This window comes from Sus scrofa, chromosome 16, assembly GCF_054392235.1.
Source record: "Sus scrofa isolate SSC_HxYL_T2T_F1_AM1 chromosome 16, Sscrofa_HxYL_maternal_Yorkshire_Landrace_v2.0, whole genome shotgun sequence".
NCBI lineage: Eukaryota > Metazoa > Chordata > Mammalia > Artiodactyla > Suidae > Sus > Sus scrofa.
In genome coordinates, this window is record NC_139398.1 from 80,439,840 (window position 1) to 80,461,275 (window position 21,436).

At 41.4% G+C, this 21,436-nt stretch overlaps 1 protein-coding gene and 1 long non-coding RNA gene across 5 annotated transcripts in view; one reads left to right on the forward strand and one right to left on the reverse strand.

Annotated features, from left to right (window-relative positions):
• Positions 1-21,436, forward strand: part of GEMIN5 (gem nuclear organelle associated protein 5) — a 47,685-nt gene that overhangs the window by 24,239 nt on the left and 2,010 nt on the right. For 2 of the 4 annotated variants that reach the window (XM_005672598.4, XM_005672600.4), the window contains exons 14-26: positions 1,072-1,211; positions 2,217-2,388; positions 4,617-4,844; positions 6,538-6,651; positions 7,030-7,155; positions 8,300-8,398; positions 8,830-8,967; positions 10,123-10,270; positions 14,041-14,160; positions 14,666-14,876; positions 16,597-16,851; positions 18,496-18,658; positions 19,279-19,783. In XM_005672598.4, the coding sequence (XP_005672655.1) occupies positions 1,072-1,211; positions 2,217-2,388; positions 4,617-4,844; positions 6,538-6,651; positions 7,030-7,155; positions 8,300-8,398; positions 8,830-8,967; positions 10,123-10,270; positions 14,041-14,160; positions 14,666-14,876; positions 16,597-16,851; positions 18,496-18,658; positions 19,279-19,783 (2,419 nt within the window). The remainder of the gene's footprint in view (positions 1-1,071; positions 1,212-2,216; positions 2,389-4,616; positions 4,845-6,537; positions 6,652-7,029; positions 7,156-8,299; positions 8,399-8,829; positions 8,968-10,122; positions 10,271-14,040; positions 14,161-14,665; positions 14,877-16,596; positions 16,852-18,495; positions 18,659-19,278; positions 19,784-21,436) is intronic. The other 2 variants (XM_005672599.4, XM_013984899.3) reach the window with 1 other exon arrangement.
• LOC146395679 (uncharacterized) lies at positions 12,215-19,325 on the reverse strand. Its single transcript, XR_014831029.1, has 3 exons — positions 17,586-19,325; positions 17,065-17,209; positions 12,215-16,969 (listed from the first exon to the last, which is right to left on the reverse strand). It is a non-coding gene; the product is annotated as an uncharacterized LOC146395679 (long non-coding RNA).

Consider the following 21,436-nt stretch of genomic DNA (forward strand, 5'->3'; position numbering starts at 1 on the left):
GAACGTCCATATGCTGTGGGTGTGGCTCTAAAAAAAATATAAAGTTCCCTTCTAGGAGTTCTGTGCTTTCATTTCAGGACTTTTATTTAGGTCTGTAATCCATTTTGAGTTTATTTTTGTATATGAAAGTGAGAAAATGTTATAGTTGCATTCTTTGACATGTAGCTGTCCAGTTTGCCCAGTACCACTTACTGAAGAGCATTAACTTAATTCTTAAGAACAAGGCAGGTCTTTGTCTACTGTAATACTATCACCCTGGTTTGTTTTTTATTTTATATCTACTGAATGATAGAAAGAGGGAAAAAAATGGCCAGAATCTACTTCATTTTACCCTTACATTCTTATACATAAATAATTCATACTTAGAGGAAATTTGTAAGAATAGTACGAAGAACCCCCATATACCCTTTCACAGATTCAACAACTTATAACACTTCATCATATTTGCTTTGCTCTCTGTGTATTTTTTCCAAACTGTGTTGCATGTGTCATGCCCCCATATCCCTTAATATTTGTATATTTTGTAAGAGTGAAGATATTCCCATATATAATCACGATTCCATTATAGTTTCACTTAATTTAATGTAGTAGTTTGATCTACCATGCTTATTCTTGTGTTGTCAGCTGATCCAGTATTGTCTTTTATATCTAGACCAGTCTCTCAGCCTTTTCTTTTTTTTTTAATCTTGAATTTTTTGAAGAATACTGGCCAGTTATTTTATAGATATCCCCTCAGTTTGGTTTGGACTCCTGTTTTCTCATGACTAGGTTCACGTTACACACTTTTAGCTAGAGTGCCATACACATGACGGTACATGCTTGCTATCCCATCTAAATGGTATTGTTTTCTCTGTGATAGCTTTAGAAAGAATGATAGCTAACACTTCGTGCAGTAAGCCCATATGCCAGGCACTGTGGATATGCCCACACTCTTAACTGCTAAACAGTCATTTCCCACTGAAAATCATGTAGAAAGCATGTTGCAAAATCTCGACTCTCACCTTGTTAATACGCTCTTTTATATCTTTCTGTTGTTACTGGTAAAAATGACATCATCCCCTTGTCTTTTAGAGAGCAATCCTGAATCTCCAGTGACCATCACAGAGCCCTACCGGACCCTCTCAGGGCACACAGCCAAGATCACCCGTCTGGCATGGAGCCCACATCATGACGGAAGGCTGGTGTCTGCTTCCTATGATGGTACCGCTCAGGTACTATTGCATCCTTGACTCTGTGGGTTCTTCACCTTGTACTCTAACTGAAACGCCTTCCTCTTTCCCTCCGTTTTGTACACATTCCTTCCCTCACCGATGTCTTCTATAGATACTCTGTAGAGATTTTTTTGCACTCTAGAGGGCATTTTAGTTAAGCCTGTCTGCGCCCTTGGCAGGCTAAGTTTTGGGTTTATTTTGATTTTGGTGGTGGTTTTCTTTTTCTTTTTCTTTCTTTCTTTTTTTTTTTTTTGCTTTGATGAAAGGGGAAATATTAAAAGGAATAGCAAAATTCTGATGTTTTTAAATATTTCATTCTGACCTACTGTCATTATGGAGTATGTGATGTAAAAAGTACTCCTTCCTTTTCAAACACAGAATGGTGACTATACCTCATAAAAAAATATTCTGTTAATAAATTGGTAAGTCAGATCTCCAAGTTACCAGAATCAGAGTAGACCTTAGAAACTGGGGATCTATCATCTGCGATGGATGTCTGTCTCAGTACTACTGAGTGGTAAATGAGCTGTCTGCCCAGAGCTGAAAGCCATGAAGGGCTGCCCTTTGTGAAATGGAGACTGGAGTAATTCAAGAAACAGCAAGGAAATGATCATTTGCCCAAGAATTGGGGACAAAAGAAATTAGAACCCTAAGAATTTATCACACATGAAAACGTGGGCTCTGAATTAGAATTCTCTTCATGGTTTCAGAATCCCCAGCCCAAAAATAATGACAATACGGGTTCAAGATAGTAAAATCCATAAGGCACCATTAGAAGTTTACTCAAAGTCAGCCCCATGGATGTGCCTCTTGCCCCAGAGCACAAAAGCTTCCCATAGGAAATAGTACTCTCTGAAACTCATCTCCTCAGAGAAAAGAACAGATCACAAGAGGAAATAAGAATACACAGATATAAAAAATTTTTGCAAAATGTCTATACACCCCCCCACCAAAAAAAAAAATTACCAAAAATTATCTATTCTCTTGTGTGGCTTTTGGTTTTAGGTGTGGGATACCCTCCAGGAAGAGCCTCTGTACAATTTCCGTGGACATCGAGGTCGACTGCTTTGTGTGGCTTGGTCCCCGTTGGATCCAGACTGCATCTACTCAGGGGCAGATGACTTCTGTGTGTACAAATGGCTCACGTCCATGCAAGAACATTCCCGGCCTCCTCAAGGTCAGTCAGAACCTGGAGCATGAAGGCTTGCCTAATTCAGTAACTGAACTGATCAGAGTCAAGCAGGGAAGACATTCGTGCAGTGTGGCGGCGGCAGTGTGGTAGGGGGATGAAGCCCACACAAAGATGGCAGCCAGGAGGGGCCTGAGGACAATACGCAAGTACACCAGGCATCCACATCTTGCTTTCTAAATATTATTCTCAGTTAAAAGGGAACCCCCAGCCAGGGCTTCTTGAAGAAATGGCTAATTCCAGGTTAGGCCAGGAGAAATTCAAGACGGGCCTACAGCATCAGCCTATGCCACAGGGAAGGAAGTGCTCAAAGAACTGAGATGTAGCAAAAGAGCAAAGAAGCCAACCTGAAGGGGCTGCCTCCCCAAATCTGGGATGATTTGAGTTTGTAAATAATTAGCAGGAGAATTCCATTTCTGACCATAAAAGATTAACTGGTGCCAGATTTGCCCACCTACCAGACACAGCTAGAAAACTAGACATAGTATATAAGCAACTAGAAATGTATACAAAGAAATGATATCTCCACAAGGAGATTTTTTAAAAGAGTGCTCATAGCTTTATCTGTAAAATCGCCACAAACTGGAAACAACCCAAATGTACATCGGCTGGTAAATAATTGTGGTATATCTCTATAGTAGAACTCTGTTCAGGCATAATAAGAACGTAACTACTTATAAACACAACAAAATGGATGAATCTCAAAAAAAGAGTATGCTGAGCAAAAGAAGCCAGGCCCAAAAGACTAAATATTTTATAATTCTAATATAGAACATGCAATAGTTATATGTCATGTGAATTTCTAAAACAGACAAAACTAAATTTACAGTGATAGCATGTCAGTGACTGCCTGGAGTTCAGGGAACATTTTGAAATAATGTAAATATTGTATTTGTGGCATTAGGTTACCTGACTATTCGTTAGTCTAAACTCATAAAAGTATTAAAAAGTGCATATATTTTCTGGTATTAAATTATCTCGATAAAGACAACTTAAAAGCAAAAGGTAAAAACTTAAAAAAATAAATAGCAATGGGAGTTACCGTCATGGCGCAGTGGTTAACGAATCTAACTAGGAACCATGAGGTTGCGGATTCCATCCCTGCCCTTGCTCAGGGGGTTAACGATCCGGCGTTGCCGTGAGCTGTGGTGTAGGTTGCAGATGCGGCTTGGATCCCGCGTTGCTGTGGCTCTGGCGTAGGCCGGCGGCTACAGCTCTGATTCGACCCCTAGCCTGGGAACCTCCATATGCCACGGGAGCGGCCCAAGAAATAGCAAAAAAAAAAAGACAAATAAATAAATAAACAAATAAAATAGCAATATAGGATTAAAACATAAAATAGGAATCGATGAGTCCATAATGATAAAAATAAACAAATCGTTTAAATAAATAGAGAGGAGCAGAAGTTCTTTAGAGTTCAAAGCCAGCTAATAAATGTGGAGTGAATGATGGAGTAGAAGACTGCCATTTGGAATCATCACAGTAACAGTTTTTAGTCAAGAAACCTCAATGGGTACAACTTAATAACTACAAAGAGAAAATAATTTTTCAGGCAGGGAGAAACCTGCAAGATACCGCCCCTTAATCAAATAATGAGACAAAGAGTGATAAACGTAGCCTCACTTCTACGCACTATAGTTAAAAATGTATAATCTAAATCCAATCATGAAAAACACAGAGCAGACCCATTTTGAGGGAAATTCAACAAGGCCTATCCTGTAATCTTTAAGAGTTTCCAGTCCTGAAGGTCAAAGGAAATTGAGCCTGTTCCAGGCTGAAGGAAACTCAGACATAATAAGCCAATGCAACATGTTATCCTAGATTGATTCCTTTTACTGTTTGCCATAAAGGACATTCTTGATGCAGCTGGCAGAACGTGAGTGAGTGTAAAGAGCAGACAGCAGTAATGGATCACTGTTAATTTCCTGATTTTAATGGTCGTGCTGTGGTCATGTAGGAGTGTATTCTTGTTTGTAGGACATACACTGACGTGTTGAGGGCTAAATGGGCATCATGTTTATGATTTAATGAAATCTCAAAAGGGTTTGATGTAGTGCACATTTTGCTACTATAAGAATTCACTGGGAGGGAAGGGAAAGAGCAAGAATGTGATCAAAAAGAAGAGTAATAAGGTTTTGGAGATTATCACCTAGAGTGCTTTCAACCAAGAATATATGTATTTTAATCTATCCTTTACTTAACTGCATTTCCTACAGGCAAGAAAAGTATTGAATTAGAGAAAAAAAGGCTCTCTCAACCTAAGCCAAAGCCCAAAAAGAAGAAAAAGCCCACTTCAAGAGTGCCTACCAAGCAGGAATTCTGTGACAGGAATGAAGAAGAGAGCATAAAGGAGAGCTCAGGCCCTGTTGAGAACGGCGTGTCAGACCAGGAGACGGAGGAGGAAGTCCGGGAGCCAGAGCCACCCTGTGGTGACACCCCCACAGGTAGGTGGCAGAATCCCAAGTTTCACCAACTCTCTAGGACTTAAAGAGTCATGACCAAGAAACTAAGCCAGGTCCTTACTGGGAGTGAAACTTTTCTGCCTCTGAGCTACTTGCTTTCCCAACTCCTTAACTTAGTGTGTCTTTGGTGTCCTTAAAAACTAATTAAGGGTTTTTTTTAAGATTTATTTAAGCCTCTAAAATAATAACTTTGAAGTGTCAAAGGGGATATAATGGATGACTGCAATGGAAATAGTGAAGTTCTGCAGAGAAAACATATCACCTTGGGCAGGGTTAAACTGTGGGACAAAGTGAAGCTAGGGCAGTGTTCACGTAGAAACTTACGTGGGGAAAGTTTTAACAGTATGACATCATCAGCCACATTTATTGAAAGAAACCACTGTACCTGACCTAGAAACCACCACACTGGGAACTTGCAAGCAAGCAATATAAATAGGACTGACTCATGTTTAATTCTGAAACAAAATATTTTGATGTGTCAGAATTTTAAATGGCCAAAATCTAAGGGACAGGGACATCCCTGACTCTCTCTGTTCCCAGGGGTGGCTGTTAGGACCCAAAGTTTGGATAAATAAGGATGTAAAAGCTTAATAGATTTTGCTTTTGTTTCATTTTGTTTGTTTAAATTTACTGGAGTATAGTTGACTTACATTGTTGTGTTACTTTTAGGTGTAGAGCAAAGTGAATTGGCTATATATATATCTATCTCCATTTTTTTTTCCCATATGGGTTGTTACAAACTATTGAGTAGATTTCCCTGAGCTCTCCAGTAGGTTCCCGTTAACTACCTGTGCTCTACAGTAGTGTGTATATGTTACTTCCATCCTTCCAATTTCTCCCTCCTTCTCACAGTGTACCCTATGGTAACCATAAGATTGCTTTTGAAATCTGTGAGTCTCTGTTCTATACACACAAACTCCCTGCATCATTTTTTATTAGATTCCTCATATAAGTGATACCACATATTTGATTGACTTCTCTCAAAATGAGAATCTCTAGTTGCATCTATGTAGCCGCAAATGGCATTATTTCATTCTTTTTTATGGCTGAATAATATTCCATTGTATATATGTACCACATCTTTATCCACTTCTCTGTCAGTGGACATTTAGGTTGCTTAATGGATTTATTTTGTAGACCCATTAGAATACCTCTGTATCACAAAATGACTGCACAAAATGTCCTTTTACTCCTAACTATCAACAATTTGGTTGTTTTGTCAAGTTCTTTTATAGTTTGTGGTTGTATATACTCAGGATTATGACTCCATATCCCATACACTTTAGATTTCCATTGGTAAAGTTGTTCCTTGTTTGTGTAATTAAATATGCAATCAGTAATGTGTCACCTAAATATTTAAGTCTTCTGTCACCTAAGCTAAGTCTGAGAACTCTCGGGCCTATGGTATAAAGTTATGAAGGCTAGAATCATACAACTTTTCCTTAGATCAGTTAGTCAGAGTTCTAAGTAATAAAGTTGCAGATTCCCAGAATGTAGCTTGTGAGGTGGGGAAAGGAAGAAAACACCCATGTTTCCTTTCTGAAATATTTCATCTCATGTTTGGGGTAACAGACAAAAATCACACCTTAAAACCTGGGATAGCTCTTAATTTTCAAAAAGAACTGGATTCTATGTTGTTCTCATCCAGACATTTTTTCTTTTCCCTATGATGTAGTTTCTAAGGAACCAGTTACCTGCACTCCAGCTTCCTTAGGTTTAGAAAAGTCAAAAGTCACCATTAATAACAAAGTCGCTGTACTGAAAAAGGAGGCACCTAAAGAGAAGCCAGGTTAGTATCTAGTAATTAAAATTTCGTTAAAGCATCCTCAAATATTACATGTAACTGAAAACTCAAAAGTGTACAATTTTTGCTTTAGGTTTTAAATATTTGTGTTTTGATTATGTTTCGACTGGGGTCATTTTTTTGGTACTGAGGAACTCCTTTGGCAAATTACTGATGTAGCTTCACAACTGTTCACAGGAGTAGGTTTGTGTGTGTTGTGAACACTGCCCCCAGCTAATTCAATTTGAAAGCTTCTTTCTAAGAGTGGGAACTTTCTCTACCCTGCAGGATCCCTCCAGTAGGTTTACATTCACACAAAGGGCATGCTTTCAGTTTTGTGTTGTGATCAGCTCTTCTTCAGTCAGTACTTTTATTACATTTCAGAAGCCCTAATCATTAAGAAGCGAAAAGCTCGTTCCATGCTTCCACTGAGTACGAGTCTGGACCACAGATCCAAGGAAGAGCTTCATCAGGACTGTTTGGTACTAGCCACTGCAAAACACTCCAAAGGTACAAAAATACACTCCCCTGGCCCATCCATAGTCTTCTGGGACCTGGCACCGAAGAAGTGCTTGTTTATTTCTTGAATGAATGAATGAATGAATGAGCCATGTCCTAAACTGCTGTCTGTATTTCTGCAGTCTTTTCCAGCAATCTTTCCCCTTGTATCCCACTGCCAGGCTCCACACTCTGACCCACTGTCAACATTCCCCCATGCTTTTGAGACATAATGGTCTACTTTTCTGGTATAAACAAGTTACCAGCCATCTGTGTGCTGGAATTGGTATGATGGCTTCAGTATCTTAGCATGAATCAATTCCATCAACTATTTATTCCCAGTAAACAGTATCTACATATAGAAAAAAATTGTTTTACTTATTGGAAATATATCCATAATATGGCAGTTCCTTTAAAATTTTTGCTGGAAGTGTTTATGTTTTAAAAATTGAATCTTATATGTTGAAAAGGGATACATATGATAAAATGAAATCCAAACAGTATAAAAACAGTCTCTCTCCTACTCTTCACCCTAGTCTTCCATTTCTTCCCTGAAATGGAAGTCCGTTGACTTCTTCAGAAACAGAATGAATATTGAACCCTTTCATGGTAAATCCTAATTTATATTAAGAACATTTACTTATTAGTTTTTGGGGGGTTTTTGTTTTGTTTTGCTGCATTTAAATATACTGAATCTTGGGTTGGCTTTTTACATTCATCTTTTTTTTTTTGGCTGCCCCACAGCACATGGAGTTCCCAGGCCAAGGATCAGATCTGAGCCACAGTCTTGACCTAAGTCGCAGCTGTGGCAACACTGACTGGATCCTCAACCCGCTGTGCTGGGCCAGGGATCAAACCAGCATCCCAGAGTTCCAGGATGCTGCCACAGCAGAAACTCCTACATTCCTCTTTTTCCCTCCAGATCTTTCTTTGAGCAATCCACAAACTAAACTATCTCATTGAATTTTGCCAAAGCTGAGCCTAACAAACCTGAAGTATTTTCATATTTTGGCATCATCATAGCCAGCAGGGGTGTCTGTTATAGTAACAAGGGCACAGGACTCTTTCTCTCACTCTCTGAACGGGGCGTTCTAGACAGATACCCAGAAGTAACCTATAAAATCACTTCATCTGAATTTGTGTCTTTTTGAATTAGCAGAGCCGAGCGAGGATGTGTCTGCTGATCTTGAGGAAAGATTTCACCTGGGACTTTTCACAGACAGGGCTACCCTGTACCGAATGATTGACGCTGAAGGTGAGGCGGGTCCAGTCCACACAGTCCTGTCCATCTTTAAGCCCCTCTGATACTTTGTACACGCCTCTGTTATGGCTGCCATCATGTGGCATAGTAATGGTCAGTTTCACATGTTTAGCCCAGCTTAACTAGGTTTTGAGCTCCCCTGTCTGCATACTGCAAAACACCCCTCACTCACATCTGTCACAGGACCCTAAAACACACAGTGTTCATTCTGGGTGAGTGACTGAGTGCACGTGCAAGTGGGTAGGTGGACGACTGACTGAGGGGGCTTCAGGCCCCATCATGAACACTGGCAAGTGACTTACCCATCGGCCCATGACTGTATATTCTAGGAATTTATCCTCCTTCATCCGCCTTTCTTTTTCTAGAAGTCAGTGAAGACAGATGTTTCTAAAACGTCTTCCAAATATCCTTTCTCCTCCCATCAGGAAAAGGTCACTTGGAAAATGGCCACCCAGAGTTGTACCACCAGCTCATGCTTTGGAAAGGAGACCTAAAAGGTGTTCTGCAGACTGCGGCGGAAAGAGGGGAGCTGACGGACAATCTTGTGGCTATGGCACCAGTCGGTATGTTGTTTTCAACAAAAGCTCTGTCATCTCTAGGGTGCGTCCACTTAAGACAGGCACTGTCTTGAAGGACAGTTTGGCCTTGTCTGATAACTAATTTAAAATGCACAGACCCTTAGTTACTAGACACTTTGGCCTTGTCTAATAACTAAGTTAAAATGCACAGACCCTTAGTTACTAGACACTTTGGCCTTGTCTAATAACTAATTTAAAATGCACAGACCCTTAGTTACTAGACACTTTGGCCTTGTCTGATAACTAATTTAAAATGCATAAACCCTTTGACTCAGCAGTGCTAACTGTAGGATGTTAACTGTACCCAAACATGCAAAATGACAGATAAAAACGGCCTATCATTGCAGCGGTATTTGTAATAGCAAAAGATTGCAAGACCCTCTATGTCCATCATCATAAGACTGGTTAAATCCTGTGTATCTATACAGTAAAAACTCCTAAAGATGCCCCAAAATGGTATATTCTGATGAAGAATGGAGCTCCAAAGTTTAGTAAGTAAAAAGAATCAAGGTAGAGATGCACAGCAGAATATCTAATACTCTGTCATTTATATTTATACACATGCAGTATATTCACAGTCTACCGCTAAAGGTTTCAAAAGAAACTAATAATAATGGTTGTCTCAGAGAAAGGAATTTGGACAAGTTTGAGTAGGAAGATGTCAAGGTAACAAGGAAAATTTTTTATGCTATGCCTCGTTTTTTAGCTTTTTATTCAAGTATGCTAGAGCGAGGGGTGAACTTACACAGGTCATGGGTGTACTTGAATTTCACTAACTGAATACACCCTTGTAAGCAGCACCCTTATCAAGAAACATAACATTTCCACCATCCTAGAAACTTCTCTCCTGGCTCCCGTGCAGTCAGTCTGCACACACCTCAACAAGGATAACCACTGTCTGACTTCCATGCTCTGGTATTTTGAATTTTGCACTATTTTTTAAATATTACATAACCAAAAATATGTTTCAAAATGTAGGTACGGGGAAAGGTAGATATAATAGATGATCTATAGCAACAGCATCTAAATGTTCTGCTTAATACAGTGACTAAAAACAAGGCATATTCAGCCCAAATGTATATGCTTTTTTTTTTTTTTTTTCCTTAAAACTGCTTCTTATTTAACCACTTTTTTTTTAAGCTGGTTACCATGTGTGGCTCTGGGCCGTGGAAGCTTTTGCCAAACAACTGTGTTTTCAGGACCAGCACGTCAAGGCTGCCTCTCACCTACTTTCTATCCACAAAGTGTATGAAGCTATAGAGCTGCTCAAATCAAACCATTTCTACAGGTCTGTATGACCCAGCAATTGAACCAGTGGTTGGATATAACATGAAATTAATCTGTGTAAGCGCCGTTGTATGATAACCAGCTGTAATTAAACAGCTCAAATGTACAGAAATATATGAACACTAGCTTAACAACAAACACCAATGCACCTACCACCTATACTCAACAAATGTTAACTTTCAACAAAATTTGCCACAGATCTTTTTTTAAACTTCCTTATTGTTAACACAAACAGAGAAAACAGCATGATACAAATGAACAGCTTAGTGAATTATTAAAAGAGGAACTTTTTTAAGCCCCACCGGTGAAGAGAACAGTTTAACATTCCGGACTTCACTGAACTGCCTTCCCCTGGTTCTGCCTTCATCCCTCCTCTAGCAGTAAGCACTCTCCTGAGACTGGTCTGAATCCTTTCTGTCCAAGGTTTCTTCGCAATGCCTATATAAGTACGGAAGACAAAAGGAGCAAAACATTTCTTGGAGACAGCATATAGTTGGGTATTATTTTTTATACAGTCTGATAGTCTGCCTTTTAATTGGAGTGTTTTAATGTAAATATTGGTGTGACTGATTTAAATTTACCATCTTGCTATTTCATCTCTTCTTTAGCTATTTTCTTTTGGATCAACTAAGTATTTTTTTTATCTTTAATACTGGCTTATCAGCTACAATCCTTTATTTATTTTTTGCTTTTTAGGGCCACACATGTGGCATATGGAAGTTCCCAGGCTAGGGGTCAAATCGAAGCTGCAGCTGCCAGCCTACACCACAGATGCAGCAATGCCAGATCTGAGCTGCGTCTGTGACCTGCACCACAGCTCACCGCAACACCGGATCCTTAACCCCCCCAAGCAACGCAAGGGATGGAACCTGCATCCTCATGAATATTAGTCGGGTTCATAACCTGCTGAGCCACAAGGGGAACTACCTATAATCTTTTTTTTTTTTTTAATGGTAAACATTTTTTTATATTTGCCCATATTCTTTTTTTATGATTGATTTACAATGTTCTGTCAATTTCTGCTGTACAGTGAAGTGACCCAGTCGTGCATATGTACATATTCTATTTTTTTTTTTTTTTTTGTCTTTTCTCGTGCCGCACCTGCGGCATATGGAGGTTTCCAGGCTAGGGGTCCAATCAGAGCTATAGCCTCTCGCCTAGACTGCAGCCACAGCAATGCCAGATCTCAGCCTCATCTGCGACCTACACCACAGCTCACGGCAACACCAGATCCTCAACCCACTGAGCAAGGCCAGGAACTGAACCCGCAACCTCCTAGGAATCTGGTTCCTAGTCAGATTCGTTAACCACTGAGCCACAATGGGAGTTCCCTATTTGCCCATATTCTTATTTCCATTCTCTTATGAAGATCTAAGTTTCAACCTGCTATCAATTCATGCTTCACCTAAAGAACTTAGGCATTTTTTGTCATGTAGTTCCACTGGTGACATAGTCCATCACCTTTGTCCATAATAGTCTTAATTTTTCACTGGGTATAAATTTCTAGATAGGAAGGTTTTTGTCTTTCTGTGCTTCACAGATATTCCATTTTTTCTTGCCTTGCGCTGTTGACTCGACTACTGCATTTATTCTTATCTTGGTTACACAAGAACTGTCTTTATGCTCTGACTGTTTGTAGGACTTTTTTCACCACTGATTTTCAGCCATTTCATATAATGGCTTTGTTGAGATTTTATTTTGTTTTGTTTTGTTTTTGCTTTTTAGGGCCACACCACGGCATATGGAAGCTCCCAGGCTAGGAGTCGAATCAGAGCTACAGTTGCCAGCCTACGCCATAGCCACAGCAACGTGGGACCCTAGCCCCATCTGCAACCTACACCACAGTTCATGGCAGTGCTGGATCCTTAACCCACTAAGCAAGACCAGGGATCGAACCTGCAACTTCATGGATGCTAGTTGTATACCACAATGAGAACTCTTGAGATTTTCTTTTTGTTTATGCTGTTTGGGCCTGTTGTCTTTAGAAAATGCAGGACTCTTGTTTCGGCAAGCAGTAAAGTTCCCTGCAGATCAGCTTGGTGTTTTCTGGCTGTCTTTAAGTTTTCCTAGGACAACTTGAGAGAAATCTATATTCTAGAATTAGTTTGCCCTCCTACCTTCTGCTGTTTTGTTTTTTGTTTTGGGGTTTTTTTTTTTTTGCCCATGCCTGAGGTATGTGGAAGTTCCCAGGCCAAGAATCAAACCCACACCACAGCTATAACCAGAGCCACGCAGTGACAACACTGTATCCTTAAACTGCTCCCCTTATGGTGTCTTTCCCAAATGCCTTGTGTAATCCAACAAATCTGAACTCAAATGTCTGGCTGGTCAAAACTGATGTCTCCAAGCCCTGAATGAGCTCTGGGAATTATTCAGCTAATCACATTCCCTGATTATTCTTTATCCAGCCTTCAGGACTTTCCAACACATGCACTGCTTTGTGTTTAAACCAAAGACTCAACAAGATCCATAAGCATGGTTGTGGAGTTCTTTCTCTGGGTGGCTTCTTCCTAGGATCTTGCCCCACAAATTCCAATTGCTTCATCTCCCCGCAGCTCTGACCACTGAGGCTCTGCTGGGGTTCCCCCTAGGAAAATGGCTTTAGGCAGGGCCAGGGCCATGACTGGGCTTAGAGCATTTGTTTCCTTCTTTCCAGGATGACAGTCCTGTGCTGCCTGGTGTCCAGTGTCTTTTGCCCAGTGTTTTAATTTTGTGACAGGAAGACAAGTCTGGTACTAGTTATCAGTCAATCATGGCTGGAAGTGGAGGTCTCAAAATATGTACTTCTTAAATACTGCTCTAAATCACCTTAGTCTAAAGCACTTCTTCCAGCTACAGATTTATGTTGCTGCAACTCAGAGGTTGTATGTCATTTGGAAAATAGTAGTTCACTGAGTTATATAGATCCTCCAAATGCTAACATATTTTGTTAAAAATATTCCCCCAAATCACATTCCTTATTACTTCATCAGAAAAATCTTAATTTTGGGGATGCTTTCAAGCTCACAGTGGCAGACACAAGTTCCCTAACATTCAAGTTTTCACTTAAAAGCTCAGATTTTTTCATTGGCAACAGTACAGTTGGTTGCTTTCCATGAAATGACAGACTTTGTTCATTTTCGAGAAAACATCTGCCAAATACTCAACGCTGAATAACTATCATTTGTTATTTCTTTCAAGCAGTAATAAGGTTTCAACAACAACAACAAAAAAAAGCAACTAGTTCAGCTCACAATTTGTACAAGTTTTTTGTAGAACTAAGCATCGTACTCTGGAATGCAGCAAAGAACACAAAATGTTCTTCCCATTTTGTCACACGGAATATTAACAGGATACACAGGATTCAGTGAAGTTTTTTTCCTGTTTTATCAAGGCCATGTACCTTAACTACAGGGGCCACTATCTGGATTCTTGCTCAGATGCCAGCAGTTTACCAACCATTGCTTTTGCATTATCAGTACAAATAAGAAATAGCAAATAACCTCTTGACATTATTATGGAAATAGTTTTGACCTCATGAACCTCCTAAAAGGGCCTTCGGGATGCCCAGGAATCCACAGACCACACTTTTAAGAACTGCTGACCTAGGAAAAAACCGAATGCAGCACATGGTTTTAACCTGCCGTTCAATACAGGAATACTGTTTTTTATGGGAAATTAGAACAAGACAGACAACATAAAAGAGACAGTTTATCCTGCCCTGCAGCCCTTCTGAGGGTCTCTTACAGAGGAGCCTTTTCAGATTGGCTAATTGCCTATTCTTGCCTCTAGGGAGGCCATTGCCATTGCCAAGGCCCGGCTGCGCCCAGAGGACCCAATCCTGAGAGACCTGTACCTCAGCTGGGGAGCCATCCTAGAAAAAGACGGTCATTATGCCTTAGCAGCCAAATGGTAAGTCTGAGGCAAAGAGGAGGGCGCCCAAAAAGAAGAGGTTCCACAGAGAGCAGGACAAGAATGGAAGCGAGGAGTTTAGAGGTGGGGTAAGGTGACCAGCAAATTAAAAAGCATATGTGTGTTAAACCCAGCTTCATAAGACTCATCAAGGTCTACCTACTTGGCATTTATATAAATGACCATAACTGTCCAAGAAATTACACCTTTCTTTGGGGATGTCTTCTATCATTAAGTGTGGAAAATGAGAGGGAATGACTTCTTTGCTTATGCTCAACTTGGCAACTGTTGAGGTTTCTTTTATCTCCTTAACCTGTATTATGCTGCCTCATTCCCTTCTGCGCTGGCCTCAGGCTTCACAGGGACAGCCACAGGCAGTGCCACAACCGGGACCACGGCAAAGCACGCTAGCAAAGTGGACAGAAAGAAATGATTCAACCCGCTATGAAGCAGGAGTAAGAGATCTGTCTATGACCCTTGGCTTGAGTTTTCTTTTGTATTTCAGCTATTTAGGGGCCACTTCGGCTTATGACGCAGCCAAAGTCTTGGCCAAAAAGGGGGACGCGGCATCACTTAGAACCGCTGCAGAGTTGGCTTCCATCGTAGGAGAGAGTGAGTTGTCTGCTTCCCTGGCTCTCAGATGTGCCCAAGAGCTGCTTATGGCCAGGAACTGGGTGGGAGCCCAGGAAGCCCTGCAGCTCCACGAAAGTCTCAAGGTCAGTCTGTTACTGCCTCTCCTGCTTTTAAGAGGGAAGAGCCCCAAGTCCTTTTCTAGTCAGAGTCTGAGTGAATTACCCAATTGGACAAGCTGTACCAATTTGGCAGCTATCCCCAGAAGCGTCCAGCAAGTCCTGGCCATGCAGCGCCCCTTTAAGAACTGTGGCTTCTCCCTTACCCGACTCAGAGAAAGGGATAATGTGGTCCCTGAAAGGTATCGCCATTGCTTAGCAGCTCAGCCTCTCTGGGCTGGCAGTCTGGCCTCCCGTCATTGATGTCATCAGCACATCAGTGAAGAGAGAGGCTGGCTGGTGCTCTGCCCAAAGCAGCCCTCTTCAACTGTAAGCTGTAACGAATTGGGGGAAATCAAACCATTGTGTTAAGTATTCTGTTCCATCTGGTTAAAAACGAGTAACTTAAATAACCACTGTCCTTTTTGACACATCAAAATTCAGATTGTTTTAAAAGCATCAGCACACTCATCTAGGTTTTTTTTTTGTCTTTTTGCCATTTCTTGGGCCGCTCCCGCGGCATATGGGAGGGTTCCCAGGCTAGGGGTCTAATCGGAGCTGTAGCTGCCAGCCTACGCCAGAGCCACAACAACTCGGGATCCAAGACGTGTCTGCAACCTACACCACAGCTCACGGCAACGCCGGATCGTTAACCCACGGGGCAAGGGCAGGGATCGAACCCGCAACCTCATGGTTCCTAGTCGGATTCGTTAACCACTGCGCCACGACGGGAACTCCCTCACCTAGTTTTTAAAACATGTAAACATCTGGTCCATTTTAGACAGCTTTGCTTGTCAGGCAATATGTGAATTTCTTCAGTTCCTCTTTCCCTTCAGTACTCAGCCTAAAGACCCGAGTTCCTAGCTGAATATTCCTTACCCAAGAAAAATGTTAGGCGAGGCGTAGCTTTCTGGGAACTGCAAAATAAAAAATGGAGGTAAAAGTAGAACACCCTCAAAGGATAGTGTCGGTTAGTATATTATTTATAAAGTGACCAAATTTAGAGAGATAACCATAACAAAAAAAAGTTTCCAGAGTGGTTATTTGGCACTTCTTTTTTTTCTCCCCTAAAATGGCAACCTTAATAAAGCAAAAAAACCTAAGTTTATGCTAAACATTGTTCTGCTAAGGGCTGTTTTGGCTATAAGAACAAAGACCTTCCCAAGCTTAACTGAGAAAATATTATGGGGGTACACAAGGAATCTCATGGCAACTGAAAATCCAGTAAAAATAAGTATTTCTCCAGGCCTTTTCTCTGCTTTTGTTCTCTTCTAGTTGACTCCCTCGGTTAAACCTCCTTGGACATGGCCCCTAACCACTGCCCCGGCCCTTAGAGCTACACAACTTGTCTGTTCCAGCACCTTCTGCCTGTTAAGCTTTAACTTCTGTATTCCTTAATCTGAGGTTTGGGCAAGGGGAAAAAACTGGATGAGTCCACCCCCTCTTGGCTCAAACTGGGCCACAAGTCGTAGGTAGCTGGGCTGCATGTGGCTTAAGTTTCGGTGAATAGGGCTATAGTTGGGATTTCATGTTGTAAATATGGTTGCTTAAGCTCCAAGGGCTCTGGGTAGGAATCTTTCAAAAGGCATCTGGAAAAATTGTCTGTGGTTGCTCAAATGCAAAGAGGGAGACTGAGAGACTGGAGAAATCTCCAGATAACTGAGCACTTCCCTGCCTGACAGTTCCTCTCCTTTGTTGTTGGTTCCAGGGTCAGAGATTGGTGTTCTGCCTTCTGGAGCTGCTGTCCAAGCAGCTAGAGGAAAAGCAGCTTTCGGAGGGCAAAAGCGCCTCCTCCTCTTACAATGCTTGGCCCTCGGGCAGCGAAGGGTGCTTCGTGGAAAGGGTGACCGCAGTATGGAAGAGCGCCTTCAGCCTCGACTCCCCAGAGCAGTACCAGGCAGCCCTTCAGCAGCTGCAAAATATCAAGTACCCATCTGCTACCAATAACACCCCCTCCAAACAGGTACCCCTGCACGTGAGCTTTTGATACTAACCTCTCAGGAGTAAGACTTCTTTAATCCACGTCTAGTACAACAAGGCAACATGTAAAATGCCAGTTTGCATTCTACAAAAAAAAAAAACTGGGGGAAAAACTGTAATTGCAATGTATACATGTAAGGATAACCTGACCCCCTTGCTGTACAGTGGGAAAATAAAAAATAAAAAAAAAAAAAACTAAGGCAAGCCCAAGAAACCTTGGAGAGATCCCTTCAGACTAATTAAAACCCTTTATTTTGGAAGTTAGTCTTAGAGCTGTATTCCCTTTTAAAAGAAAAAAAAAAAAAAGTCTAAAAATGAAGAGGAATACAATGAATAAGTACCTATCAATTAGAATTAACAGATGTTCACATTTTGTCATTTTTGCTTCATGGAGTTTTTTAGTTTTGTTTTGTATATTCTTTTTGTCTTTGGTAAAAGAAACAAAATCAGCTTGAAGTCCCTCATGTTCCCTTGCCCAGTTTCGTTCCCTTTCCCTGGCTTACCAAAAACAGCCCTTGCGTCAGACCATGTGCATTATTATGTGGCTTGTTTATGTGACCCCTGTCTGTAAAACTTGTCCATGTTTTTGCACAGAGAATAGGTTGATTCATTATAGCTCCTATACCCATCCTATGAAGACAACCTCAGTTTACCCAGTTTTTCTTTTGATGAGAGAACACTCATGTTTTTGAGGAATGAGATGTCCTCAGATGGTACAGCACTTTGGAAAACAGTGTGGCAGTTTCTTAGAATTAAGCATCCATGTGCATGATGACCCAGCAACCCCACTGTCTAGATAGTTCACCAAAAGAAGTGAACTCAGGTGTCTACACAGACTTGTACAAAAATGTTCATAGCAGCTTAGTTCACAATAGCCAAATAGAAGCAACCCCAAATGGCCATCAGCTAGTGAATAGATATACAAACTACAGTGTAGCCATACAGTGTTAAACTATACTATCCAACAATAAAAAGAACAAATTTCTAATGCAGAAGTAATATCAGTGAATCTTGAAAGCATTATGATAAATCAAAGAACCAAGTCACAAAAGACTATATACTCCACTGTTCCATTCTTATTTCAAATGAATTCTAGAAAAAACAAAATGATACTGGCAAAAACTAGATGAGTTGTTTTCAGGGGCTGGGGAGGGGGTCGACTACAGAGGGGCGCATAGGAGTATTTTACAGTGAAAATGTTCTACGTCTTGATTTTGATAACCTGTCTTGATAACTACCACATGGATGTATATATATATAGTATATATATATTTGTCAGAACTCATCAAGTTGCACACTTAAAACCTGATAAATTTTCTTAATTACACACCAGAATTTTTTTAATTACAGCTTTTAGAACCAGAAACTGTTTTAATTAAATACAAATATTAAGGCATTTTCTTAGCACGAACAGACTTTTTAACACCAGACAGTGTATGTTGCTGTGCAACTAAATATAAAATTTTCAGATGAGGAAGCAAAAATGGATGGTGAACACAGGAACACCTTTCTTAACTGTGGACTGTGTGTACTTCTTCCCACATGCAGTTAATAGGAACATTTCTGGTGTCATCCCAGTGCTTGCTGTGGGAGGATGTTTAACTGAGACTCTGGCTCCTCTTTCCAGCTCCTGCTTCACATTTGCCATGACCTAACCTTGGCAGTGCTGAGCCAGCAGTTGGCCTCCTGGGACATGGCTGTGGAAGGACTGCTTCGGGCTGTGATGCAGAGCTACGATTCGGGCAACTTCACCATCATGCAGGAAGTGCACTCAGCCTTTCTTCCCGAGGGTAAAAGACCCCCACCTCTGCTGGTACACACCCACCACCAGTGGTGTGGCACCAGGTGTACACAGGTCATTGACAGACAGATGGGCTATTATGTCATTTAGTAGAAAGTGTGAATTCCCTTACCCAAACTCCTAGAGGTAGGCAGAATGACTGAGCTGTTTTCCTTCACCTGGTCCTACCTACCTACGTACTGCCTCCTATACACTTTCCTACACACAGCTAGAGAGAGGGAGAAATAGCAATGTGCTCACAAGTTAGTAAGAAGGGAGAAGACATTCCTTAAGCTGCATAATTAGTCACTGAACTAAATAAAGCATTGTGGTTTTCCAGGGACATGGTGGGGTAAGACCTTTCCCCACCAGACCCTTCAGTAGGACAGATGGCATACTTTCCCTATCATGCTTTGAATGGCCTGGTGTAGTGAGAACAGTGTCTTAGGCCAGGAAGTATTGAGCTCTGGTTGGCTTTTAGTAGAAGACATATGGTCCCCTGCATAGATCACTGCTGTTCTTTTTCCCAGGATCTAATTTGCATCTTGGATAACAGGAAACATGTGGGCAGGAGGCCACATTTCTGGCAGATAAAGAAATGCACAACCCTCAATCTTTTTCTTCTTCTAGGCTGTGACCACCTAAGAGACAGACTGAGTGACCAAGAGTCCCCGACCACACCAGCTTTCAAAAGTTTGGAGGCCTTTTTTATTTATGGACGTCTGTATGAATTCTGGTGGTCTCTCTCCAGGCCTTGCCCCGAATCTAGCATCTGGATAAGGGCTGTTCACAGAAGGACAACCTCTGTTGAGCAGAGCCAACAGGTGGACAATGTCAGCCCTGAAGAAACTGACCCCAAAGCTTCCCAGCCAGAGCCAAGCAAGACTCCAGAACCAGATGTGACACTCACAGAAGAAGGTGAGCAAATGCTGAACACTTGTAAGGAGCTCATTTCAGAAAAGCATGCCAGTCTCCAGAACTCACAGAGAACCATTGCTGAAGTCCAGGAGACCCTGGCAGAAATGATCCGCCAGCACCAGAAGAGTCAGCTCTGTAAATCCACAGCCAGTGGCCCTGATAAGAATGAACCTGAACAGGAAGCAGAAGAGTCCCTCTCTAGCCCTCAGAGCCAGAGGTAAGTACTGATTCAGTATAAGACGGAAATTCCCTGCTGGATTCCCATGTAGTACTTGATGAGACTGATCAGGTCATTTGGAAGCACCACAAAATGTTCCCTAAGGCACAGGCTTTGGCGTCACATGTGAGCTCCAGTCCTGGCCCCACTCAGTGACCTCAAGCCAAGAGTCTTAATAATATCTAAATGTCTCTGAGCTTTAGTTCCCTCATCCATGCAGGGAGTACCAACTCCAACCTTGCTTGATTTAAAAATTAAACAAAATCATATATATTATTAATAACAACAGTGCAACAAAACTCTCCCTTTGTGCAGTAAGTTGATTCCCCCCAAAATCAAAAAAATTCAGTCATGATGGAGCATGATAACGTGAGAAAAAAGAATGTATACATGTGTGTGTGAATGGGTCACCTTGCTAGACAGTAGAAAATTGGCAGAACACTTTAAACCAGCTATAATGGAAAAAATAAAAATCATTATAATAAATAAAAGCATCATGCTTTCTTTCCCAAAAAAACCACAAAAAAATTCAGTCATGTAAAATGGGGAGTTCCATTATTGCATCATTAATGAAAACATTGTTTTTCAATTGTTTGGTACTGTCCCAAAAAATACACAGAAAGAGTAGTATACAAAACTACACACTTGGCTGTGAAAAATCCCAGGTGATCAGACTGCTGTAGCATCCTGCAGCAATCACCCTTCCATTGAAGATAGGAGCCGGATAGGAGGGGAAAAAACAGGAACCAGGGGGATGATCACCAGTCACCTTAAAGTCCATTTGTGTTATCACAGGGCACTCGGGTAAGGGCATTTGCAGTGATTAACAATTACTGGTTGGTTGGTGGGCTGAGTGACTTTTACCTTGATTATGTCCCCCCCCCGCCCAGCACAGAGCCTAAAATACATAGTAACTAGTACAGCCAATAAACTTAAAGCTATTATTACTAACTTTTAAAAAGTAAAATTGGAGTTCCCGTCGTGGCGCAGTGGTTAACGAATCCGACTAGGAACCATGAGGTTGCGGGTTCAATCCCTGGCGTTGCTCCGTGGGTTAACGATCTGGCGTTGCCGTGAGCTGTGGTGTAGGTTGCAGACGCGGCTCAGATCCCGCGTTGCTGTGGCTCTGGTGTAGGCCAGTGGCTACAGCTCCGATTAGACCCCTAGCCTGGGAACCTCCATATGCCGTGGGAGCGGCCCAAGAAATGGCAAAAATAAATAAATAAATAAATAAATAAAATTTAAAAAAATAAATAAATAAAAAGTAAAATTACGTTTTTTGCTCTAAAAATACTCCAGCTGAAATCTTAAGTCACAATTTTGAGTTACTATGCCACTGGCCTCTCATGCTCTAGGCAACACTTTAGGTTTGTTTCTGGTAGCAAGAGAAACTACAGAGTTCTCTAACCCAGCAGCTCTTAACCTTGGGATCAGAGGGCCTCTTTGAGAAGCTTAACATGCTCTTCCGAGAAAAAAACATGAATCCACACACCCCACGGGTAGGAATCCCAGCTCTTTCTAACCCATTCCCCAGAGAGATCCAGGCTCTCTGCACTTGGCTGCAGATGGAATCTCCTGAAGGTCCTTTGTATTTATTGGAGCTCTGTGTCTGAGAAGTGGGGGCTTGGACAGTGGTGAGCAACAGTACTGCAT